This window comes from Pararge aegeria, chromosome 6 (assembly GCF_905163445.1).
Source record: "Pararge aegeria chromosome 6, ilParAegt1.1, whole genome shotgun sequence".
Lineage (NCBI taxonomy): Eukaryota > Metazoa > Arthropoda > Insecta > Lepidoptera > Nymphalidae > Pararge > Pararge aegeria.
The window spans coordinates 12,550,168-12,571,208 of NC_053185.1; the positions used below are offsets into that span (position 1 = coordinate 12,550,168).

The following is a 21,041-nucleotide window of genomic DNA, read 5'->3' on the forward strand; positions in this document are numbered from 1 at the left end:
CCAAGTCCTGCGTAAATATTTTGGTAATTAATGTGTGCTCGCCACAAACGCTGCGGAATCACTCCACAGGCTATAAATATACGAAATATTTGCTTAAAATAATTAATGGATTCTTCAATTCCTGTACCTAAACATCGGCTATTTGGATGAATCTTAACATTGACATTGGTACAAGTCAAATGTTCGTTTAAACTCGACTGCCACTAATCAAACTTTTTAAAACATATTTGTACAAACATGACCTAAAAGTACAATACAATTACATTGCCGAACACTTTTGCAATGGATATCGTTGCGATTCCGTGCATTATATGAATCCGTGCATTTTACGTGTTTATTGTGTTTGATGTAAGTTTTAATACTGGAAATCTATATTTATTAGGACATAACTCGTACTAAAATTCAGTTAAGCGGATATCTGTGCATTATAAAATTAAAATGCTACATTAAACAATAAAATGAATACAAATTATTAATTGTCCGATCTACTTCATTCATCATAATTTAAACCTTTAGGCCAGGTTTAGATGGTGACGCGACATCGCAAGTGTTACAAGACGCGTGTAAGTATACAATATGTTTCGAAATAGTGGTATACAATATGTTTTTGTCGATCACTGGTTATTGCGAGTAAAGAATTATAGTAGAAAGTGCCGTGTGCGAGCTGTCCGTGTGGTCGGAACCCCGTCTGTGCTGAATGTTCATATAAGACCATGCCAGTATTGCTCCGTGGTATACACTCTCTCTGACTTACATACAAAATGTCAGTGCAACGCACGGCGAACTACCTATCAAATGTTGAAATAGTAAAAAAATGGAAGTCTTTCGTTATTTGTAGAAGAAACTACTTGCCTCATATTTCAAAATGGCAAAGCTACTATAGTCGTAAAAATGTAATAGGCCCGTTTTTACATTTGTCATCGCGACGTAACTAGTTATGGACCATAAGACTCTGTACTCGATACTCACGATAAATCAATTCAAATTATTTATGTATAATAAAAATTATTGTAAAGTGTTCGTTCGTTCAAAGTATTCCTTTAACTTCACAACCAATACGCGTGACTGGCTGTTGATTATACGTCCACTTTTCAACATGTTGAAACAGAGTTAGTACTATATAACAACAAACACAAAAATCGAGTCAAATCACTATGTTTAAATTAATGTCCAAAATAGAAGAGCCATAGTTAACGTAATAGTAAACAATATATATCAAACTTAAACGAGCGCACAGTCAACTTTACAAGATGAGGAACGAAAAACTGCGCAGTGCGCGCGGGGACGCTTCAGTCATGTGGCGCTTGGTCAGATACATCATCTCAGACTCATTATTTAGAACCCATTTTGAGAACCAAGCTCATTCTTTGCAGTAAAGATAACTACACAATATTTAATTTCGATATTCAGTAAAAAAATGGTTACAGCTCTAGTATAAAAAAAAAAAGACTGAGAACGTAACTGTTTTCGGAACGTTTCGCAACAATTATAAATTGCATGCTACTATGAAGTAAGCGCAAAAAGAATACTCGCGATATATTCTTTCATATTATTTAACGTCCCAAAAAAATTTACGTATTTTTTAAAACACTGTATGTAATTGATTTTTATTGTTTTTGTTTCTTTCAGTTTCGTTCCAAGTTACATTCTATGGTCTTGCACAAATGTCAAAACGGGCCTATTACATTTTTCCGACTATAACAGGAGATACTAGAGATTACACCTCCGGTCTCCTTTAAACCTTTACAAATTTACTTGTTAAATGACAAATCTTTTAAGTTGAGTGTAGTATCTACCAATAAGCTCGTCAATGCCAAAATTAATCCACAAACACAGCACGAGTGAGGTATTCGGTACCTAATTTTCCTTATGTATTCGGATTGAGTAGGTACTCTTAATTTATAAATTACCTAGAATGGGTCTTAATAATAATACAAATTTATCTCATTCCAACATATTTGATTTGCGTATTCAGTTTGCTTTTTGCTTTATTTCTTAAAACGAGAAGCTTTTATAGTAAAGCATAAAATAATAAATTAATTATTAAATAAATTAATTTAAAAAAAAAAAAATATTAATTTTTAATAAATTAATTATTATTTTTATTTTATTATTTTATTTAATTTCGCTTTTTGGGCTAGTACGCCCTTTCTTTCCTACACTTAATTTTTGTGTCGAAGGTAAAATTTTTGAGTGTTCGTTTTACCAAAATGACCTTAGTTACGATAGGGCTCGGCCTAAAGAGGTTATGTTATTTTCAAGAACGTGAAACTCGCACGAACGCATGTTACTAATGGCATAGTCCTACAAGCGCGGCGTCGCCATTCTTCCTAGACCTAGCCTTATTCCTTAAAATATTTTAGTTTTACGATCAAGTTTTATTTACATTTTGTAAGAGCCGTAGCTCATAGCAACAAGCGGATTTCAAGGTTGACGAATTAATGATAATATCGACGGATTGTAGTAAATCAAGGAAATTGATGCTTATACTTAAAATGGTATAGACCCATTAATTTCTTATGAAAAATATAAGATGAATATAATTTATTAATAAAGTGTTAATCTACATGCGATAGAAATAGATCGGGAAAAAAGGAATTAAAATACTTTGTGCCTTCTTTCTAAATTAAAGAATTATTGTAAAACAGCAAAACACGAAATTAAATGATATAAATTGAACTTTATTGTACACGCAATCTTTACCAGGCAACCTAGAACCGCACAATTTGATAGTAGCAATATCGACATATAACATAAAGAAAGAAAAGATAACCCAAATAACAACAAAATTTCAAGATGCGTCGATAGAAAATATGAAAGGTATGAAGTTAATTTTTTTTTAGTCAGTTCATCTACGCGATCATAAAATGTGTGCATCAGTAGGTTCTAAATTATTATTACGTGCCAAAAACAAAACAAAAACTCTATTTCAAATAAATGAAGCGAAATGTAAATTGAATATGCAAACAGAATAGGTATTTCATAGAGTTAAGAAAATCATACAAAAAAGCTTGCCTGTTCAGATTTCTGTATATTAAATTGAAAGTATTCGATCCGACCATAAGAGCAAAATACTACCCCACTGCTGCAATGTTTGCGGATTCATTTAGATATTTACGATCATATTACTAGAATTAGACTAGGATCTGGAAATATCTATCAATTACTGAGAACATAAATAATTATGGTATAACGTTCGGTATATTTTGTACCTTCTTCTGTTTCTATTGTTTTTACTACATTGCGTATGAAATATAATTTACTTACTCTTGTCTTGAAAAAACGCAAGAACCGTTCCTAACTATATTTTGGTGATAAAAATAGATTGTGCTACAAGAACATAATCCTCGACTTAAATATCAACCCTAAATAACATCTCGGATAAGATGGGTTTTATGATCGAGTTACACACTCTGCTTTTCACTTCAATTACGAGGAAATTTGTTTGGAGTGTTAGGTGCGATTCCAGTTTTTCCGATTAAAGTACGAAATACTTACTCACATCAGAGCTGTCAAAGATTTTAAACTAAGATTTTCGTGGTTAATCAACATTTCTTACATATAGTTCAACGGGTACATACCACGATAATATATTTTGGATTTGTCGATATTTCGACCCAGTTGCATGGATCGTGGTCACGACGGGATTGCGTAGGTACGAGATGTCAAGTTGGATGTCCAACTTGACATCTCGTCGAGGGTCGAAATATCGACAAATCCAAAATATTATCGTGTGTACCCGTTGAACTACATTTAAGAAATCAGAGCTATCATTTGAAAAGTAGATACAGAAAGAGCCTATTTCTAGGCAGTACGAAATGTGCCAATTTTTTTGAAAATTAGAATTCAGTAGTTGAGCCAAACACGCTTAACTATTTAGTAACTTTTACCTACCATATAGCAAAAAACCATAAACAAGAACAAGACTTGCACAAGGACAGCTTATTTTAAAAAAATCTTTCTAGAGTGAATGCAAGGACTGGTAGGTAGGACTTAAAGCCAGTATAATATATATTTTTGATTTAGTGGACAATACTGATATAGAATATATAAAATATATGCATACATACTATTACAAAAAAAAACAAACAGACACACTTTTGCATTTATAATATTAGTATGGATTAAATTCCATCGAAATTCAAAAGTTGTTGAGTTAAACCTATCTACGTAGGCGTAATCGCGAAATACCATTAGTTACCTGCAAAGATTAGGAAACAAATCTGTTTCATATTTCAACACGCTTTTTGTTAATATGTACAAACAACGTGTCACAGAAAAAAACATAATTTTGTGATAAAACATAATCACAAAAATTTTAAACTTCAAAGTGAAAAATCAAAAAGAAACTAAAGCAGTTTAAAGTTGATATTTTATCTAACCTTCCTGGTTGGAATTTGTAACGAAAAGAAATTTTATGGCCAACGATGGTGAACGATTATGATGATGAGGACATGGTCGGTGTCTTTTAATAATTAAACTTAGACCTTGTTATTGCAGCCCTGGAACTTTTTCTTTATTAGATGAATATCCTGCGTAAAGAATAAATTAGACTGTTTAAATATTAATAAATAGCCTGATAAACAATAGGTTAGCATAATACCTACAGATTAGTTAGGGTTAGGATAATTGAAAGCACGCCCCCTAAACAGTGTCACTAACACTATTTTAATTTTATGTGAGACGTTATGAATTGAAAACTAAGCTATTTTTTAACCAAAGAGAAAGGAGAACAGTATCGATTCGAATTCCGCTTTGCCCGCCCTTTTTCACCGCTCAAACGAATGGGCCGATTTAAATGTGGTTTTTTGCATCACACACATTTGTTTTACTAATTTTAATTCTTTATTTGTGTGTGGTTTTAGAAGCTTTGATCGTAACATAAATGTCATAACTAAAATAAATTAACAAGTTTGAGACCTATCATTTATGTAGTTAAGAGAATTTTCTGCATTGTTTTCTTAATAACACATTTACTATTTATTCCAGTAGCTCACTAATCTAGTTGTCCCAACTTAACAGTAGGGATACTAACAGGTACCTTCTCAAAGTAGCAATATTCTTTAATGAAAAGGAGAGCATCACTTTTACACCTGTAAATGTTGGTGAAGCTCAGATACATTCTCTTTATCATTAAGTTTAGCCAAGATACGACATCTTTATCATTTTCTCTTATCTCAAAATTAAATCAAAAACGATTCCTCCACCTGCTCTTTATCAGGACTCAAATTAACGTTATTGGCAAACGACGTAAGCAATCAGAAGCAATAGATAAAATTGATTTGAACTTTGAACCTTTTACTGACACTTGTATCTAATTTTAACTCGCTAACCTTAATAAAACTAAATATAATCAAATAACGTGAATGACATCATTGTAATAAATTGTTATATTATATGCAATTTATTCTAATATGTATACGCGAGAGCGTTTTGATTATAAATGTACATAGATTGTATATTGAAATTGACAGAGTTTGAATATTGAATATTCGTATTTTCGTTTATAATATCAACTGAGTGCCTACTGTGAGATTTTCTACTTACGTCTACCTATTCGATCCCGTCTAAGTTAACTACAATTTTTATGGAATCGAAGTATCCAGTATAGTAAGTCGAAAATCTTTTCCAGTATATTTTGTCGTTGTATATATATTTATTTATTATAGTATTGTAACTAGTTGGCGCTCTTTCGATTTCATACAAATCAGTCATAACTTTCGCGAGATCGCATAGGTACAAAATCTCACACTGTTCGAAAATCACTGAAGGTAGAGTAACTCGCTTGTAAAGATTATATTATAAGGGGCTGGAGCACTTGTGTGACACGCTCGATATTCCTCGACACTCATGTAGCGTTGCGCTTTCCGAAACAAGGCCTCCTTTCTATCGTATCGTATTTTAATCAGTCCTCCGGTATACGGGGTCCTCCGGTATACCTATCCACCTAACTCTTTTGCAACTCTTTCAGTTAATAGGTAACTTTGGCCCAAGTACCAGGCACGGGGATGAGGGGGATTTAAATTATAATTAGGTTGTATCATGAAAATTATAAGTGTAAAAACACTGTAATAGATTTAACAAAAACAAAAATAGCGCAAAAGTTCAAACGCTATACGAGTATACGATAATATGGACCAACATTATTTTTACTTGACTCATTTCTTGACGCATGCTTTTATTTATTTACTTTTATGACTTATCATATGACACAAAAAAATAAAACAGCAGTTAGTCACGAGCGATAATATCCGGTCCAGTTACGAATAGCATTTTATACTTTTCCTTTGTGAGTGGCGTTAACTAACATTAAAAAATGAGATAATAATCTAAGCTTATCGAGTTGCCTAAACACGCCCAATAAATTCAACTGTTCCAACATAAATTAATTAACGCCGGCAGGACTCTTTCACAACCCTGCGTGTCGCATATCGCGTTCACGAATCACTGGAATCAAATAAGCTCTTTCTACATTACATTACATTGCGTTGGAATTGAAACAGAAACTCGGTGTTGCTTACAAAACGGTATCGGGTCGATATCTGTACAATTATCGGTACAAGTTGCAGATTTGCATAGCCACTGCAGTTGTTTCAATTAGACATGGGAGCTGTTCGAACGCAATGATCTATTGAAACAAGGCAATTATGGTCCACGTTACATTTTTAAGTTTTAGCGATCACACTGATTCAGCGGTTTGTGCTGCAGTCTTTATTCCGTGACAATTCACTTCACTCAAGATTTTTATTTTTTATGGGTTTAGTAATAGGTATTGCGATAAGCATTGCCGTGTGAGTATATTCCATGTTAGCCCGCGTCCGACGCAAATTGCATCCCGAAATAGGATAGAAAGACGGTAAAATGCTATTGCCAAAAATTGCATTGTGTATAAGTCTTCATTTATACAAACATCATCATATCGACCCAGTACCGGCCTTCTTCAGGGCACGGCTCCCCTGCCACAATGAGGTAACGCCGTAGTCTACCACGCTGGCCCAGTGCGGATTGGTGGACTTCACATAAAGTTATGCATAATGTTCTGAAGAACTCTCTCTATGCGTGCGTGGGATTCGAACTCGACCCCCCGAAAGTGAAGTTGAGATCTTACCCATTGCGCTATCACCGCTTCTATTCAAATAAATGTTTCATAGAAATGATTAAATGATATTAATCATTTATACAATGCTGCCATTAAAATATGTTCAAATCCTTTTATAAAACAATCATGTTAAATATAAAATTTACTACTTATGAAATATAACACAATTACGGTTTTTAAAATCTCTTGTAATTATCACGCAACTAAATTCTTAATTAAATAGACTTTAAATTAAACAAGAGTACGGCTAGTAATTTATCTGGTCGAGGAAAATTCTTGAGTGTCTGGAATGACAAAACAAAAAGATACTTACTGATTTTCACTCATTACACTTTTATAAAACAAAATGTCAGATGAATTATGGAACTACACGTGCCCGCTAGTTAGTGCTGGTGATCGTTAAGCAGCTGCGCACATGTTATGCGCTTTTTCATGTTTTATAAATATTGATTTATAGCGGCTAAATGTATTATTTATGTTCTTGTTTCAAATAAATGTTTTGATTTTAAGGATAATATTTAATGTGATTTATTACATAAACACCTCAAGGTAATCGTTTGAACACTTCTGAATTACATTAGAAACCATAAAGTAACTATTAATGGTAAGACCAGTACGCCCTCTTTCGAATTTAAATAACGAAACCATAATCTGAAGAAACGTTTCGTTAACCAAATCCATTACATATAAAACAACCTATTGAATTTTAATTTTAATATGTTGATTTGAAGGTTCTCGTTTTAGGTGGTAGTGCTAGCCGAAGCTAGAAAGGCATTCCAAATATTGGCAGAACTAAGAAAAGAATAAGCTAAGCGCTTCGTACGTGTCAATGGAATATTTATCAACTACTTAAGGGTGTAGATTCCAGCTATACCTTGCAGACCTTGCAGTTAGGTATTCTAAAGTCAGGTTTATCAACGATGGCGCGAAAATTCGGTGCGCAGGCGTTGCGTGGTCACTGATACCGGCAGGTTATGTTGGAATGCAAAATTAAATTAACTATTCGGTACGCAGTTGTACAGAGTTAGAGACTTGGAAATCTTCAGATTGTACCTACTATAGAGTGAAAAGTAAATAACCTTACTTAATAAACTTGCAGGTCCTAGAGACTATCTGCAGCATCGCGATTGAATTCACTAAACCACGAAATAGGCATAAATTAAGATTACCTAATACTAGAACTAAGTATGGCAGTAAAACTACACAGGTTGAGGGAGCACTACTATACATATAAAGTCTACCCAAAGAGATTTTTTGCGAGACCTCTTTTAAATCATTTAAAAATAAGCTTTTGTTTAGCTTTGTTTAATTTAGCACTGTTTAAATTTTTTATAAACGCGCCACCTTCTGTTTTTTTGTGTTTGTTTTGTATCACACTAACTGGATAATATATTACCACTTCTATAAGTTAATTTTAATTTCTCATTGTAAAACTCATAAGTTGAACTGTTTCTTTTGAGAATAAACATTTTATCCTAATATATATTCGATACAATTAACTGGATCAGGTCGTGGCAGCTTTAGCAATCCGCTACGGCTAAAAGATGTACCATACTACTACTATAGTATATACCACAGTTCCATCGCCTTGGCTTTCAGCGAGGTCTTTGGATATCTCCGTCTGAAGTGGCAGGGGGTTTTACACCCGATGTTAATAATTAGTCTAAATCTAAAAGCTTCGGAAGACAGATCGAATTTCGTAATATTATCTAAAAGGGATATCATTTGAAGTCTTTCTGATTATATTGAATTATAATAACTAAATTTGTTGTTTTAGTAACCTTGTTTGTTATTGTGTAGTAATTACTAAAATTCTTATTTTAGCAATTTTAAATATCTATATCTTTTAAAAGATTTTACATACACTGTGCATGCTCCAAAATTTAATGTATAATACGAAGCTTATGTAAAAAACGCTAGTAAACGTTAATAAAGTAAAAGTAATACCCGTAATTAACGACGAAGAACGCAGGCAGCAACTAGTAATAGTTTTACTCTAAAAAGCTCTAATAACCAGGCTACCTGCTCATAAAAAAGTGTCACTAATCCTAACATACGGCGCTCAAACGTGGGCGCTTGCAACTGGACTGGTCTACAAATTTAAAATCGAAAGATTTTCGGGCTATGTTGGGAGTTTCTCTGAAGGATCGAATTAGAAACGATCCAGTGAAGCACGAAAGTCACTGACGCCGTACATATAAGTAACTTTCAATAAGAATAGGCAGGCCATGCTTGTCGTATGTGAGATGGCCGTTAGATCAGGAAAGTTCTAGAGTAGAGACCACGAACAAGCAAGTGTTGTGTGGGACGGCCTCCAACACGATGAACCTGATGCTAATGGCTCAAATAGAATAACGGAGAGTGGATGGATGAGGAAGGCTTAGGTTCGGGGTAGTGACGCTTCTTGGGAAAGGCCTATGTTCAGCAGTGGACTTCCGCAGGCTGAAATGTTGATGATGATAATGAATAATCCTAAAGTCATAAACTTACTGATAAAGCTGGCGACATCGGCCAGAACAGGGGTGACAAAAGCGAGTAGCACGAGGCAAGCAACGGAAAGTTCGGTGGGCGGGCGTCGCATGGTCGTTACTCGCGGCGCCGGCGCCCGCCGCTGCGCGCCCCTCGCATCACACCCTCGCGCCGCGCGACTCGTGCGCAACACCTGCAAAAACATATTTTTAGTTTTTTTTTGTCTTGTCGAACAACGACGTGCCGCTAAGCGATTAGGACGATTCCGTGTAGATACCGATTAGGGGTAAGAGTTTAATATAACTGCCATACTAGATAACAGGTAAGCCCGCTATCATCTAAGATTGCATCATCACTGCCATGTGAGATTGCAGTCTGGGGCTAAATTATAGTGGAATAAAAAAAACAATAAACATATCAAGCTACTTGATCTTTAAAATAAGGTTAAATAAATTTTATTAAATGAATTATATTAAAAACAAATTTAAAATAGCCCGTCACATAATGTACGAAGAGCGAAATTTAAAATAAGTTCGTTTGGTTCTAGGTACTCATCACTCATCACTCTACTTTCCTAATATACTCATATTAATAACCAAAAGTGAATATGAACAACCAACTACATGAAATTGACATAAATTAGTGACATTTGCATATCATCTGCGAAAGGAACAGAAGTCATTTGTGGGATTGAATAGATATGTGCTATTTCAACACTGACGTAGTGTTTTATAATAAAATTCATTGGTTGGGACTACCAATACATAAGTTTAAACAATGTGTTAACACCTATTTAAGAAATCGTGGATACTACACGATTGATAAATTTCTTAACGACAAGGCTACTTGAAACCAGGCCGCTACGCCCTCATCTCTCACAATATAGAAAATAGGACAAAGTAGAGATAGAGATACGCGCTAGTCTTTTGATCTGTTTAATACTACGCCAGTAGCAACGTCAACACAAACGTAAAACACCTCAGCTACTACGTATTATTAGATCATGACCACACTCACGTTGCCGCTGCTCGCGGAATGTTAAATCACCCTCGAAACAGAACACGTACATTATTCTTAATAAGTTTATTTTTATTGTAAAACAAATGAACTTTAGTAAGCCGTATTTCGTTTAACGAGTTTGCATCTAAATTAGTTGCACTAACGATTTGTAGTCACTAGGTAAGAAAAATATAAATCCAGAAGTTCGGCTTACATTTCTTAAGCCATTATTACAGTTAGTGCCGATATCTTTATTATAAAGTAAAGCCAGTAAGTAATCAAAATAATAAATATTGATTACCAAACGATTTCTAGATAAAGTGTTACGCTTGTATTGTCACGTTAAGATTACAAGTCCTTGGAATTACGAAAATAAGTCAATGCACCTAGATAGCGACAATCTTCGTTACTTACATTAATATAAAAGTATGTAATTTTTTATTTTAAAGATTAATTAGTTAATAACCTCATGAAAATTTAATAACGTGATTTATTTTTAAAATGAAATCTAAATGTTTTTTTTTTCAATTTAAAAATTAAACGTACTGCTACACTGCCTTTCATAATGCCTGTTTGCTCTTTGTTAAATATTTACGATGAACGAATCATCGAATAATAAGTACAGGCACAAAATATACGTGTAATTTATAATTCTTCATTGTAATGCAATTCTTACCCTTTCATACAATTATAGATATTTATCATAATAGTGGTTTAAGCACACTTAAAATATTATTTACTACTAACATAAACGAAAGCCTACGTGTACCTTTTGCATTTCCTACTTATGATCGGTTAGCACTATAATTTACCGTATTGTATTATGAACGATTTGCCTTAAGCTATCTATTAAAACGGTTAATATTTCATGTAATAAGCTCAAAACACACTGAATGCACCTGCCTACTAGGAAGTACACCTTTCTAAATTGTCTATTAAACAAAGAACTATTATATATATTAACTTGATTGTTAATCAAATAAATGTATTTTGAATTATTTCATTTTATTTTGATAAAACATACAGACTACATACATGGTTGCATGAACTAACTTAAATAATATTTACTAAACTTTAGTAATCCTAAAAGTCTTCAAAAGAGTTTTCAATGGTTTTAAATGTTTTTATTGTACAGAAGCAGGCGTCTCTGTGGAAATCCAGTGCTTAAAACAACGAACATTTAGTCTGACGTGATTTTTTGTATTAATTTTATTTCACGCAACACTACACGTATTCTCGATGTTATGGTATCGGACGTTTCTTTAAATAAAAAATGCACACACTGAGGTATTAGGTCAGTGAATAAACATAAAAAAAAAATTTATAATAAGGCCGTGGGTTAGATTCCCGCAACTACGAAATGTTAGTGTTATGAACAATGAACATGAATGCTTTTCAGTGACTGGGAGTTTATATGTATGTTTACATTATAAGTATTTATGTATATTATTCATAAAAATATTCATCAATACCCATAACACAAGCTACGCTTACTTTGGGGCTAGATGGCGATGCGTGTATTGTCGTAGTATTATTTATTTATTTATTTACATAAACCACGCAAATTTGCCAGGTCTTCTAATTAAACTTAATTTTCATCGTAGAGTAAAGTTTTTAAATATTATATCTCCTTTGCAGAAATTTATATCACCCATTATCAATTAATATTATAAACTAGCTGTCCCGGTGAACTTCGTACGGCGGATATTTTTTTTTTGATGAATGTTATATTTTAATACTTATTATTCTATTCCGGTCTAAGAGAAATCCAAAAATCAAATATCATAAAAATGGGTCCAGCCGTTCTTGAGTTAGAAATGGTGTAACTAACACAACTTTATTTTATATATATGGATGCGAAAGTGTGTTTGTTTATTTGTGCTTCCTTTCACGCCCTTAATTGCCTACCAACATTTTTTTTGCATAGAGTTAGTAGAAAGAACAGAGAGTAGCATGAGACTGCTTTTTATTCCAAGAAAAAATAAAAGCTATTATAAACGCGGACTGTAATAGCTACTTGTAAAATAATAAAGCTTTCATTTTTCTTATCGAAGTCAATACAGATTAAAATATAGGCCTACCGTATCGCCATAATCCAATAAGCGTAATTAGAAAAGATCACAAAACATCGGAATGGAAGACGTGACGCGATCGAGTCAATGGACTCGCCATGGAAATTATCAGGTGATAAGTATTTCATTTAGCGCCAGTTTTTGTGAAGCCGCCCTAGATACGAGCCGTGATTGATCGAACAGGATGCGAAGACTGGCCAAACGGTGTACCGCATATGCAATTAGAAATAATGATGTTCAAAAAAGTTTGCCAATACATTTCACAGTTACTAGGTATAATTGATCTAGATTTTCAGGTGTTATTTTTAAGCTATTTATCGATATAAGGCAATTGGAAACGAGGTACTAAGCCGGTCGCGTATAATGGCATGCAACGTTTAACACTTGCAGAGATAAACAACGGAACAAAGTTTTCATAGAAAATATACGCGATGGCAGTCATAATATCAGATGTGCCTATATTTTCGAATGGATTCATGGCTTGCTTTGCAAATAAAACAGATATATGATAACATTTAAACAATAAGTAATTCACCCACATATTCACATTTAGCTATGATCATTTTTCTAAATCGAGTATTAGTAATTTTTTTGAGCGGTCCTTCGTCGTTTTTTTAAATGGCTTTGTATACTAGACAGAGCACGGGTGCACATTCAGAATGAGAAAAATTTGGGCCGCAGTTCCCCACGCTGGCCAAGTGTGGTTTTGCGAGTTCAAACGTCTATCAAAATATTTTAGAGAAGTTATAGACATGCAGATTTCCTTGTGATGTATTTTGTTAATTGATTGCTTAAAACATCTAAAACTCTCAAGAATTACTGGTGCGAGCGTGCTAAGGTACTTAAACTAATCCGTTTCTAATTGTATCTACTTGTAAACAACTGGTACATGCTAAGGTGTGGAACGCCCTTCCGGCGTGCATGTTTCCTGCACCCATAGCTTGAATACCTTCGATGCAAGAGTGAATAGGTATCTTCTTGGCAATTGTCTTACCTAGGTGGCATGATTAGAATTAGGTGACGTCTTATATTTATAAGCCAATAACATGTAATTCGATATTTAAAACATTAAAAAAAAATGAAGACATCCAATCAATCAAAAGTCCAATCTGGGTATATTTTAATCTATCAAAAGTTCTAGCGAGTCGAAAAATAGGTATACGATTACATGGAATACATTATATACTTAAACTAATATTTGTTTTATAAATATTTAATAAAAATAATAAATTTATAATAATCTATGTCTATACTTCTATACTAATATTACAAAGAGGTAATCTCTAGAACTACATAAAATATATATATTTCTGAGTAACATAGGCTATATTTAACCTGAAAACTGAAAAGAACTTTCCCTGGTAGTAGAAAAAATGGTCGAACGAAAACGTTCCTTACGAACGCTGCCTTAACAATGAGAGATTATGATTGAGTTCTATAAAAAAGTTGAAGAACTTAATAATGCCTACAAAAAAGTTCGCGACAGGATATGTATAACTTTTATTTAAATATAAAAGTTATAACAGAAAGGATTTTTTTATATTAAAAAAAATATTAAAATGGAATAAAATGTATTGGACAATTTATCAAAAATTATGAATTCTTACCCGAATAAGTAAACTCATCGTCTCAAGCATTTAAAACAAAATACTTTTTCCTTTTACTGCACATAATTTGGACGAATGGTTAAATAGATAATACGAGTTAAGTATGGAACCGCAACCATGTCGTAATCTTTTGAGTGATGTTATTTCTATTAGACGATTGTTTTATATGTGTGATGATATTTCAGTCTATTTAAAAATAATCTATCTTGGCTTCTTTGGAACTTCTAAAGGACCGTATACTATTTTTGTACCAAAATAAACATTACATATTGGATAGAAGCAGGCGTAACTTTGCGGAATTCCATGATATATTATGAAAATAAAGCATAATTTTCTTTAATCCGCGATAAGCAGGAGAATCTGTATAGTGTAATTTATAATTCCACACCAATCAGATCTTCGAACTCTGAAAATAAATCCCACTTTTTTTGAAGTCAGGAAATAAATCATAGCACTCAGTATTAAAGAAAAAAAAAAGTTTCAGGTTTTGAATTGTTCTTTGTTGTGTTGGTAATATCGGTTTAAAGCTCTATAAACATCGCACTACGACCAAAAGCTACCGAGACCAAGCTACGATGATCACTGAGAAATGTTGCAAAAACTGAAAAAAAACAATCTCTTTTGAGAGATTCCGATGCTTGCGATGCGTGAACGGTAAACGTTACGCCAAAACAACGTAAGTATGGCGGAATTAAACTGAAACAGTCCGCTACAACATATGAGTATTATTTAAGGTTTACTCATAGCGGACAAAGTCGCGAGGGACCGCTAGTAGTATTATAAATATATTATTATTATTATTATATATTTATAATGATAATATTATTAATACCTATACTTTATTCAATAACTATTATAAGCTTTGTTCTCACTAACTGACTGACAACCTATAGCCGAAGCGGCTAAGAGTAGTTTTAAAATATAAAGAGAATACTCTTTGTAATATACGGAATACCTACAGGTTTACTGAAAAGGATATTTAATAAAAAATGGAGTTAAAGCTGGGAAGAACGGTCAAAATGTGTCATTATTTATTATTAAGTTTGCATTTAGGCTTCCTGTTAAAAAGTATTTTACATTTTTAATTATTGTGACCTAATTTTTATTTGTAATATAAAATGAAGAATTACGGCTTTTGGTATAATATGCAAAATGGCATATTAAAAGACCAACAAATAAAATATTTAGGTCCTAATTAGGTATTAATGATATCCTAATATAAGTTACTGAACTGAATAATAAACTTGCATAGTAATATTATCAATGTAAACAACCTCCCAACGATGACGCAAGTGCTTGTATGCATTACGGTGTAGAGAAAACTTCTGACGTACGAACCTTTGTTACAAATTAGAATAAGGTTTACATAATTACGAGATAACTACCGCTTTATTAACTCCTACGTAATCTATATTTAACTAACCGATGCCCATGGCTTTATCTATATGTAATAAAAGATTTTGTCGGGTGGTAAGTAAGTTACCGCCAAACGCGTGCCGCTAAGCTACTTAGCGCACTGGTACGATGTCGCGTTGAAACCGATTAGGGTTTCATATTACTAATTTATCTAACAGATAAGTACGCTACCATCTTAGACTGCATCATAACCAAATGATATGATTGTTAAGAAAATTAAAAATATTAATTGTATTTAAAATTATTAATTCTCAATACTCTTGTATATTAAATTGTATTCAAATTTTAACTAAGGAGGGAAATCTCATGCATTAAGGTTATTATATTTTCCATCGATGTTCCCAGTATCCACATACAATATCCCAGAGAGATATATCCCAGAGAGAGATATCTACTAATTTCAAAGATTTATATTTTTCTGGTGGATTTCAGGGTTTAAATATTATAGAGATTCGATAAAAACTAAAAGGATAGAGTAAGCTACGCTACGAGTACGGCATTATCTGGTTTCTTTTGATTCGGTTTAAGTCAAATTATATTGTAGCGATGCAACCAAGTAAATAAATAAGTAAATATATAGGAAAAACATTGTTATAGATACTCATGGATTAATACTAAAATAATTGACGGGTTGTTTACTTCAGCGACGTCAGCACCCACAGACACTGAACGTGATATGTATTTATTGCGTTATGAAATGTAATAAAGATACAAGGTATTCTGCGTTAAATCTAAATCCCACTCAATAAATAAATACATAGGTACCTACTCTTAGGTTAATAACGCATAGATACTCATTTCAAACTAAATCGTAACAACGAAGAACAAGACTTATTATGTGTGCGTATAATGTGCTTTTTGCATCACAAGCGCTTATACATATTATCCGAAAAGTGACAGTATAGCCAAAAAAAATTTAAATAGTTTAAAATCGTAGCATATTTTAATTTGAATTCGTTTGTAATTGCCATATTACGCATGAATACGAATCATGCAATTTATTGGTTCGCAATAAACAAAAAGACTACTTTTATTTTTTATGTTTCGTTTGGAAAAAAATAGGAAAAATTCAAAGCACTAAAAATCTAAAAAAAAAACAATTAAATGGAACTCTTTAGGTTATATGCAGTAGTTGGGCTAGCATGCATGCCACGAGATAGTTGTCACCACTCGTTAATCGTATTTTTTCGATAGTGATAGATGAGATAGTGGGCATGATTCCTGGGATCGCAGTGGCGTGTGGCAAGTTAGCCCAGTAGATGTTTTTATGGCGTGGCGCATGTTAGCGCTATGGCCATCTAAACTACTAAATAAACCCATCCTTACATTTTTTTTCCCCAAGCATCAAATTACGACCAATCACGAATATTTGTAACTGTCTGTGACTTCTCTGATACGCGTATTTATGGAGGAGTTAAAAAACTCTATTTTTATGGATTTATTTTTAAGAGCCAAATCGATAGCCATCTTTGTGTCCAAAGCTTAAAACAAATTGCTACTTTGAATGCCCATATTCTAAATAAAGCTCCACAACATTATAAATTAATTATACAAACTAATCAGAGAACTAATGACCTCCGCCATAGTGGAACATTGCTAGATAGTCGAACTCGTGTCCTTAACGCATTTTTTACAGCATTCCGAGCGAACATTGAACTCAAGTACAGATATATTGTAGCGTTTATTTATTTTTAATAACATGCAGCAAAAAGTTTAGTGGTTAAAGTGCGTTTACATGTATAAAATCGTATAAACACCACCTCGTCACAGAACTCATGTTTTGGTCAATCGGACTGTATAGGCCTTAATTATAATAGCAGGTGATTAGTTTAAAAAAAAGTAAACTCTCTGACTATCATCAGTATTTTGACATTCGAAAGCAGAAGACAAAACGTGCGTGCCACGCAATTGCTTTACATCGTATATAAGTCAAAGGGAATATGTGCAATTAATCGTGAAAATAATAAACTACAGCTTCTATAGGGAGGGAGGCATTCGAGGCTTTATATTGGCATAGACCTGCTCTAAAACTCTTTGAACGATTGATGATGAAAAATAAATTGCTATTGATGATAAGAAAAAGTACATTATTGGTTGAATAAAATTTGAATTTTACTTGTAGCCTTTAAAAGGCAAAAAAAATAATACGAATGAAGTAACGTGCCTACCCATACATAAAATTATTTTTTCGTTAAATAAATAAACTAAAAAATCTCTATCCATAAAATATAGGAAAATCCTATTCAATATCCTCTACCAATTGGAATTTCTGTTTACTAATTTAAATGCCAAGTTTTAAGTACAGCAGTTTTTTCTACTTATTAATTTATTTATACACGTAAGTGCCTAATCTAATTACTGAATTAATTTCAATCGCAAAAAAGTGTAATGGCGCCACGGACTGTACAAAAGAATCTAACCTCTACTAGACTAATTATAATACTGACACTAGCGGTTCACCGCAACTTCGTTCTCTTACGGCAACTTTTGATAAGTTCAAACTGACTTTTTTTCACGACCCTTTACGTCGCATCGCCCTTCCTGCATTTCTGCATTTCCTGAATATACTGGCTTTGTCGAGAAATGAGCTAGCGTATGCAAAAAACCGACTGGTAGTTCCGATTTGCTTTTTACCTAATAAAAGTTCCTCTCCTATTTATAAAACCTTTGGTAGAATCATAATAAATCCTGAACCAATCAATTTAACTGTCAAACTAGATACAAATTTTCATTATGATATAATTGTAAAAGACGACAGACATTCATAAAAACTTTCATCCCCCAAGGAGGGATGATTTTCATAAACATATTTAAAAATATTTACTAGCCCATTTCCATTACCCCATGAACTTGGTTATTTAATGCAGATTTTTTTTTTAACCATGACGTACAAACAATCTGTTCAGCTTTTTTAATAGTAAAGATTGACAATTATGGTGTAGTTCCGGTTTTAGATCCTCCTCAGTAATGCGTTCTAGCGTCCGCAAAAAAAGCGTAATGAATGTTCAAGTCGGCCTTTTTGCGAAATTCAAGTATAGCACAGTTATTTACGTTTCATGAGTATTTATTGCATAACACGTATATGTCTTTAAAGATCGCTGATTGACAGCTTCTTTACTACATGCATCAAATGGTATTTCGTTATGAAGTAAAATTTTTAACTAGTTTCATTAAGAGAGTATGTTTTATACAGAACTACCGAATGCCATCTTTGCAACGTGTGCAAACTAGATAAATTAAATAGTATTCATTTGATAAAAAGTACATTTTTTTCTTAAATTACCCTGGACCCCAAAACTTATCCTAGTTTTGGGGTCCAGGGTAATTTGGGGTTTCTTATCCGTGTCGTGGGGGTCATAATCTCCGAAATGACTAGACCTAATAATATAAGGATTAACTTACTTATATTTTAGTAAAATAAAAAGCCAGAATATCCGATTCAGATAAATAATATAAATTTATATCCATGATATTAAAGGTTATACGCTATTTAATATCGCGATGTGATCCTCAATATCAGAGAGAAAGAATTAATAGAGCAGGCAAGCGAAGCGACACAAGCGGATGGACACAGCGCATTGTGTAGAAGAAAATCTAAATTTAAAAAAGGAAATCAGAACTGTTTTTTTTAACAATATTTTATATTAAAATTTTCAGAATGAAACTTTATATTGGAAAAAAACTTCTTAGAACGTAAAGTAATTGAGTAGAAGAAGTCGCGCTGAGAAATAATCATTAAAGTCCGCCAACCCGTATTGGATCAGAGTGGAAAGTCTAAGATCTAATTCCCCCTGTCTTATGGGGAGTGCCCAGTATTGGCATAAATTCTAACTAAATATAATAATGATTTACAACTAAAAACTGTTGACATCAGATTTTACAACAAGATTTCTCTGTAATTAAATACAGTAGCCGGTATCCGGTATCACGTATTGTTACATTTTTTATTACGCCATCGTCAGTCAATCATTTAATTGTCATTCCGAATTCCAATCGCACAATGGGTTTTATAAAAACCAACAATACTTAAGTCAAAGTCAAAGTCAAAGTCAAAAATATCTTTATTCAAGTAGGCCCACAGGTGGCACTTTTGATGCGTACATAAGAATTACACGGTAGTGAGATGATGGCGATAACCACATTCGTAAACTTAAAACTAAAGCTACGAGGGTTCCAAACGCGTCCCGGTCTAAGAAGAAGCCCACAACAAACTTAGCCGGGTGTTTTTTTTTTTTTTTTTGTTATCGCCATCTCACAATGTAATTTTAAATTATTAGAAGAGCAACCTGGTTAGAGCAATAATTTACACCCAAGCTTTTTTATCGTTTACGTAGTCCTTTATACTATAATAGGACTTTTCTATAAGCTTACGTTTAATACAAACTTTGAACTTTTTAAGAGACATCTCCAAGATGTCAATTGGTAGTTTATTGTAGAATTGTATGCAATTTCCTTTAAACGAATTATGAATTTTATGTAACCTAGTATATTGCACTGTAAGTTTATTCTTACTTCTAATGTTTAAATTATTGCAGTCACATTTTTTCTTAAATTTAGAAATGTTTTTATGGACGTACATTAAATTTTCAAATATGTACTGACTATACACTGTCATTATTTTAAAATCTTTAAATTTATCTCTCAATGACTCTCTCGGACCCATTTTGTAGATAGAACGAACAGCCCTCTTCTGCAGCACGAAAATAGTGCTAATATCAGCAGCATTACCCCAAAGTAAAATTCCATATGACATAATGCTGTGAAAGTAACTAAAATATACCAGTCTAGCAGTTTCTACGTCGGTCATATGGCGTATCTTCTTTACCGCATAGGCAGCAGAACTAAGCCTGTTCGATAAATTATTTACATGAGGGCCCCATTGAAGTTTAGAATCTAACGTTATTCCTAGAAAAACTGTCGTATCCTCCAGTTTCAGTTCCTCATTATTAAGTAGTACAGTGGTTTTCACGTGTTTAACATTAGGTAAAGTGAATTTTATACACTTGGTTTTTTTTCCGTTAAGAACCAAATTATTAGCTTCAAACCACTGTACCACTTTAGCGAGAGAGTTGTTTACGTCGTCAAAAGCTAGTTCACGTCGATTTATTTTAAAAGTCAGTGATGTATCATCGGCAAACAGAACTATCCCGTGTTTATCCTTGGCAAGGTAAGGAAGGTCATTAATGTAAATAAGGAACAGAAATGGTCCTAATATAGACCCCTGTGGGACACCTATTTTCATAACTGATCCATTAGACCGTTTTCCATTCACGTCGACTTTCTGAATTCTATCGCGTAGATAGTTACTCATTAAGTCTAGAGCTACACCCTGAATTCCATAGTGGTGTAGTTTCCTAACTAACGTTTCGTGTTGAACAC

General features: G+C 33.1%; 1 protein-coding gene across 1 annotated transcript in view; it reads right to left on the bottom strand.

The window, feature by feature from the left end:
- Positions 1 to 21,041, bottom strand: part of LOC120624397 (BMP-binding endothelial regulator protein) — a 100,875-nt gene that overhangs the window by 42,293 nt on the left and 37,541 nt on the right. Inside the window, exon 2 of the mRNA XM_039890918.1 lies at positions 9,590 to 9,761. Coding sequence (XP_039746852.1) covers positions 9,590 to 9,680 — 91 coding nt within the window. The 5' untranslated portion in view covers positions 9,681 to 9,761. The remainder of the gene's footprint in view (positions 1 to 9,589; positions 9,762 to 21,041) is intronic.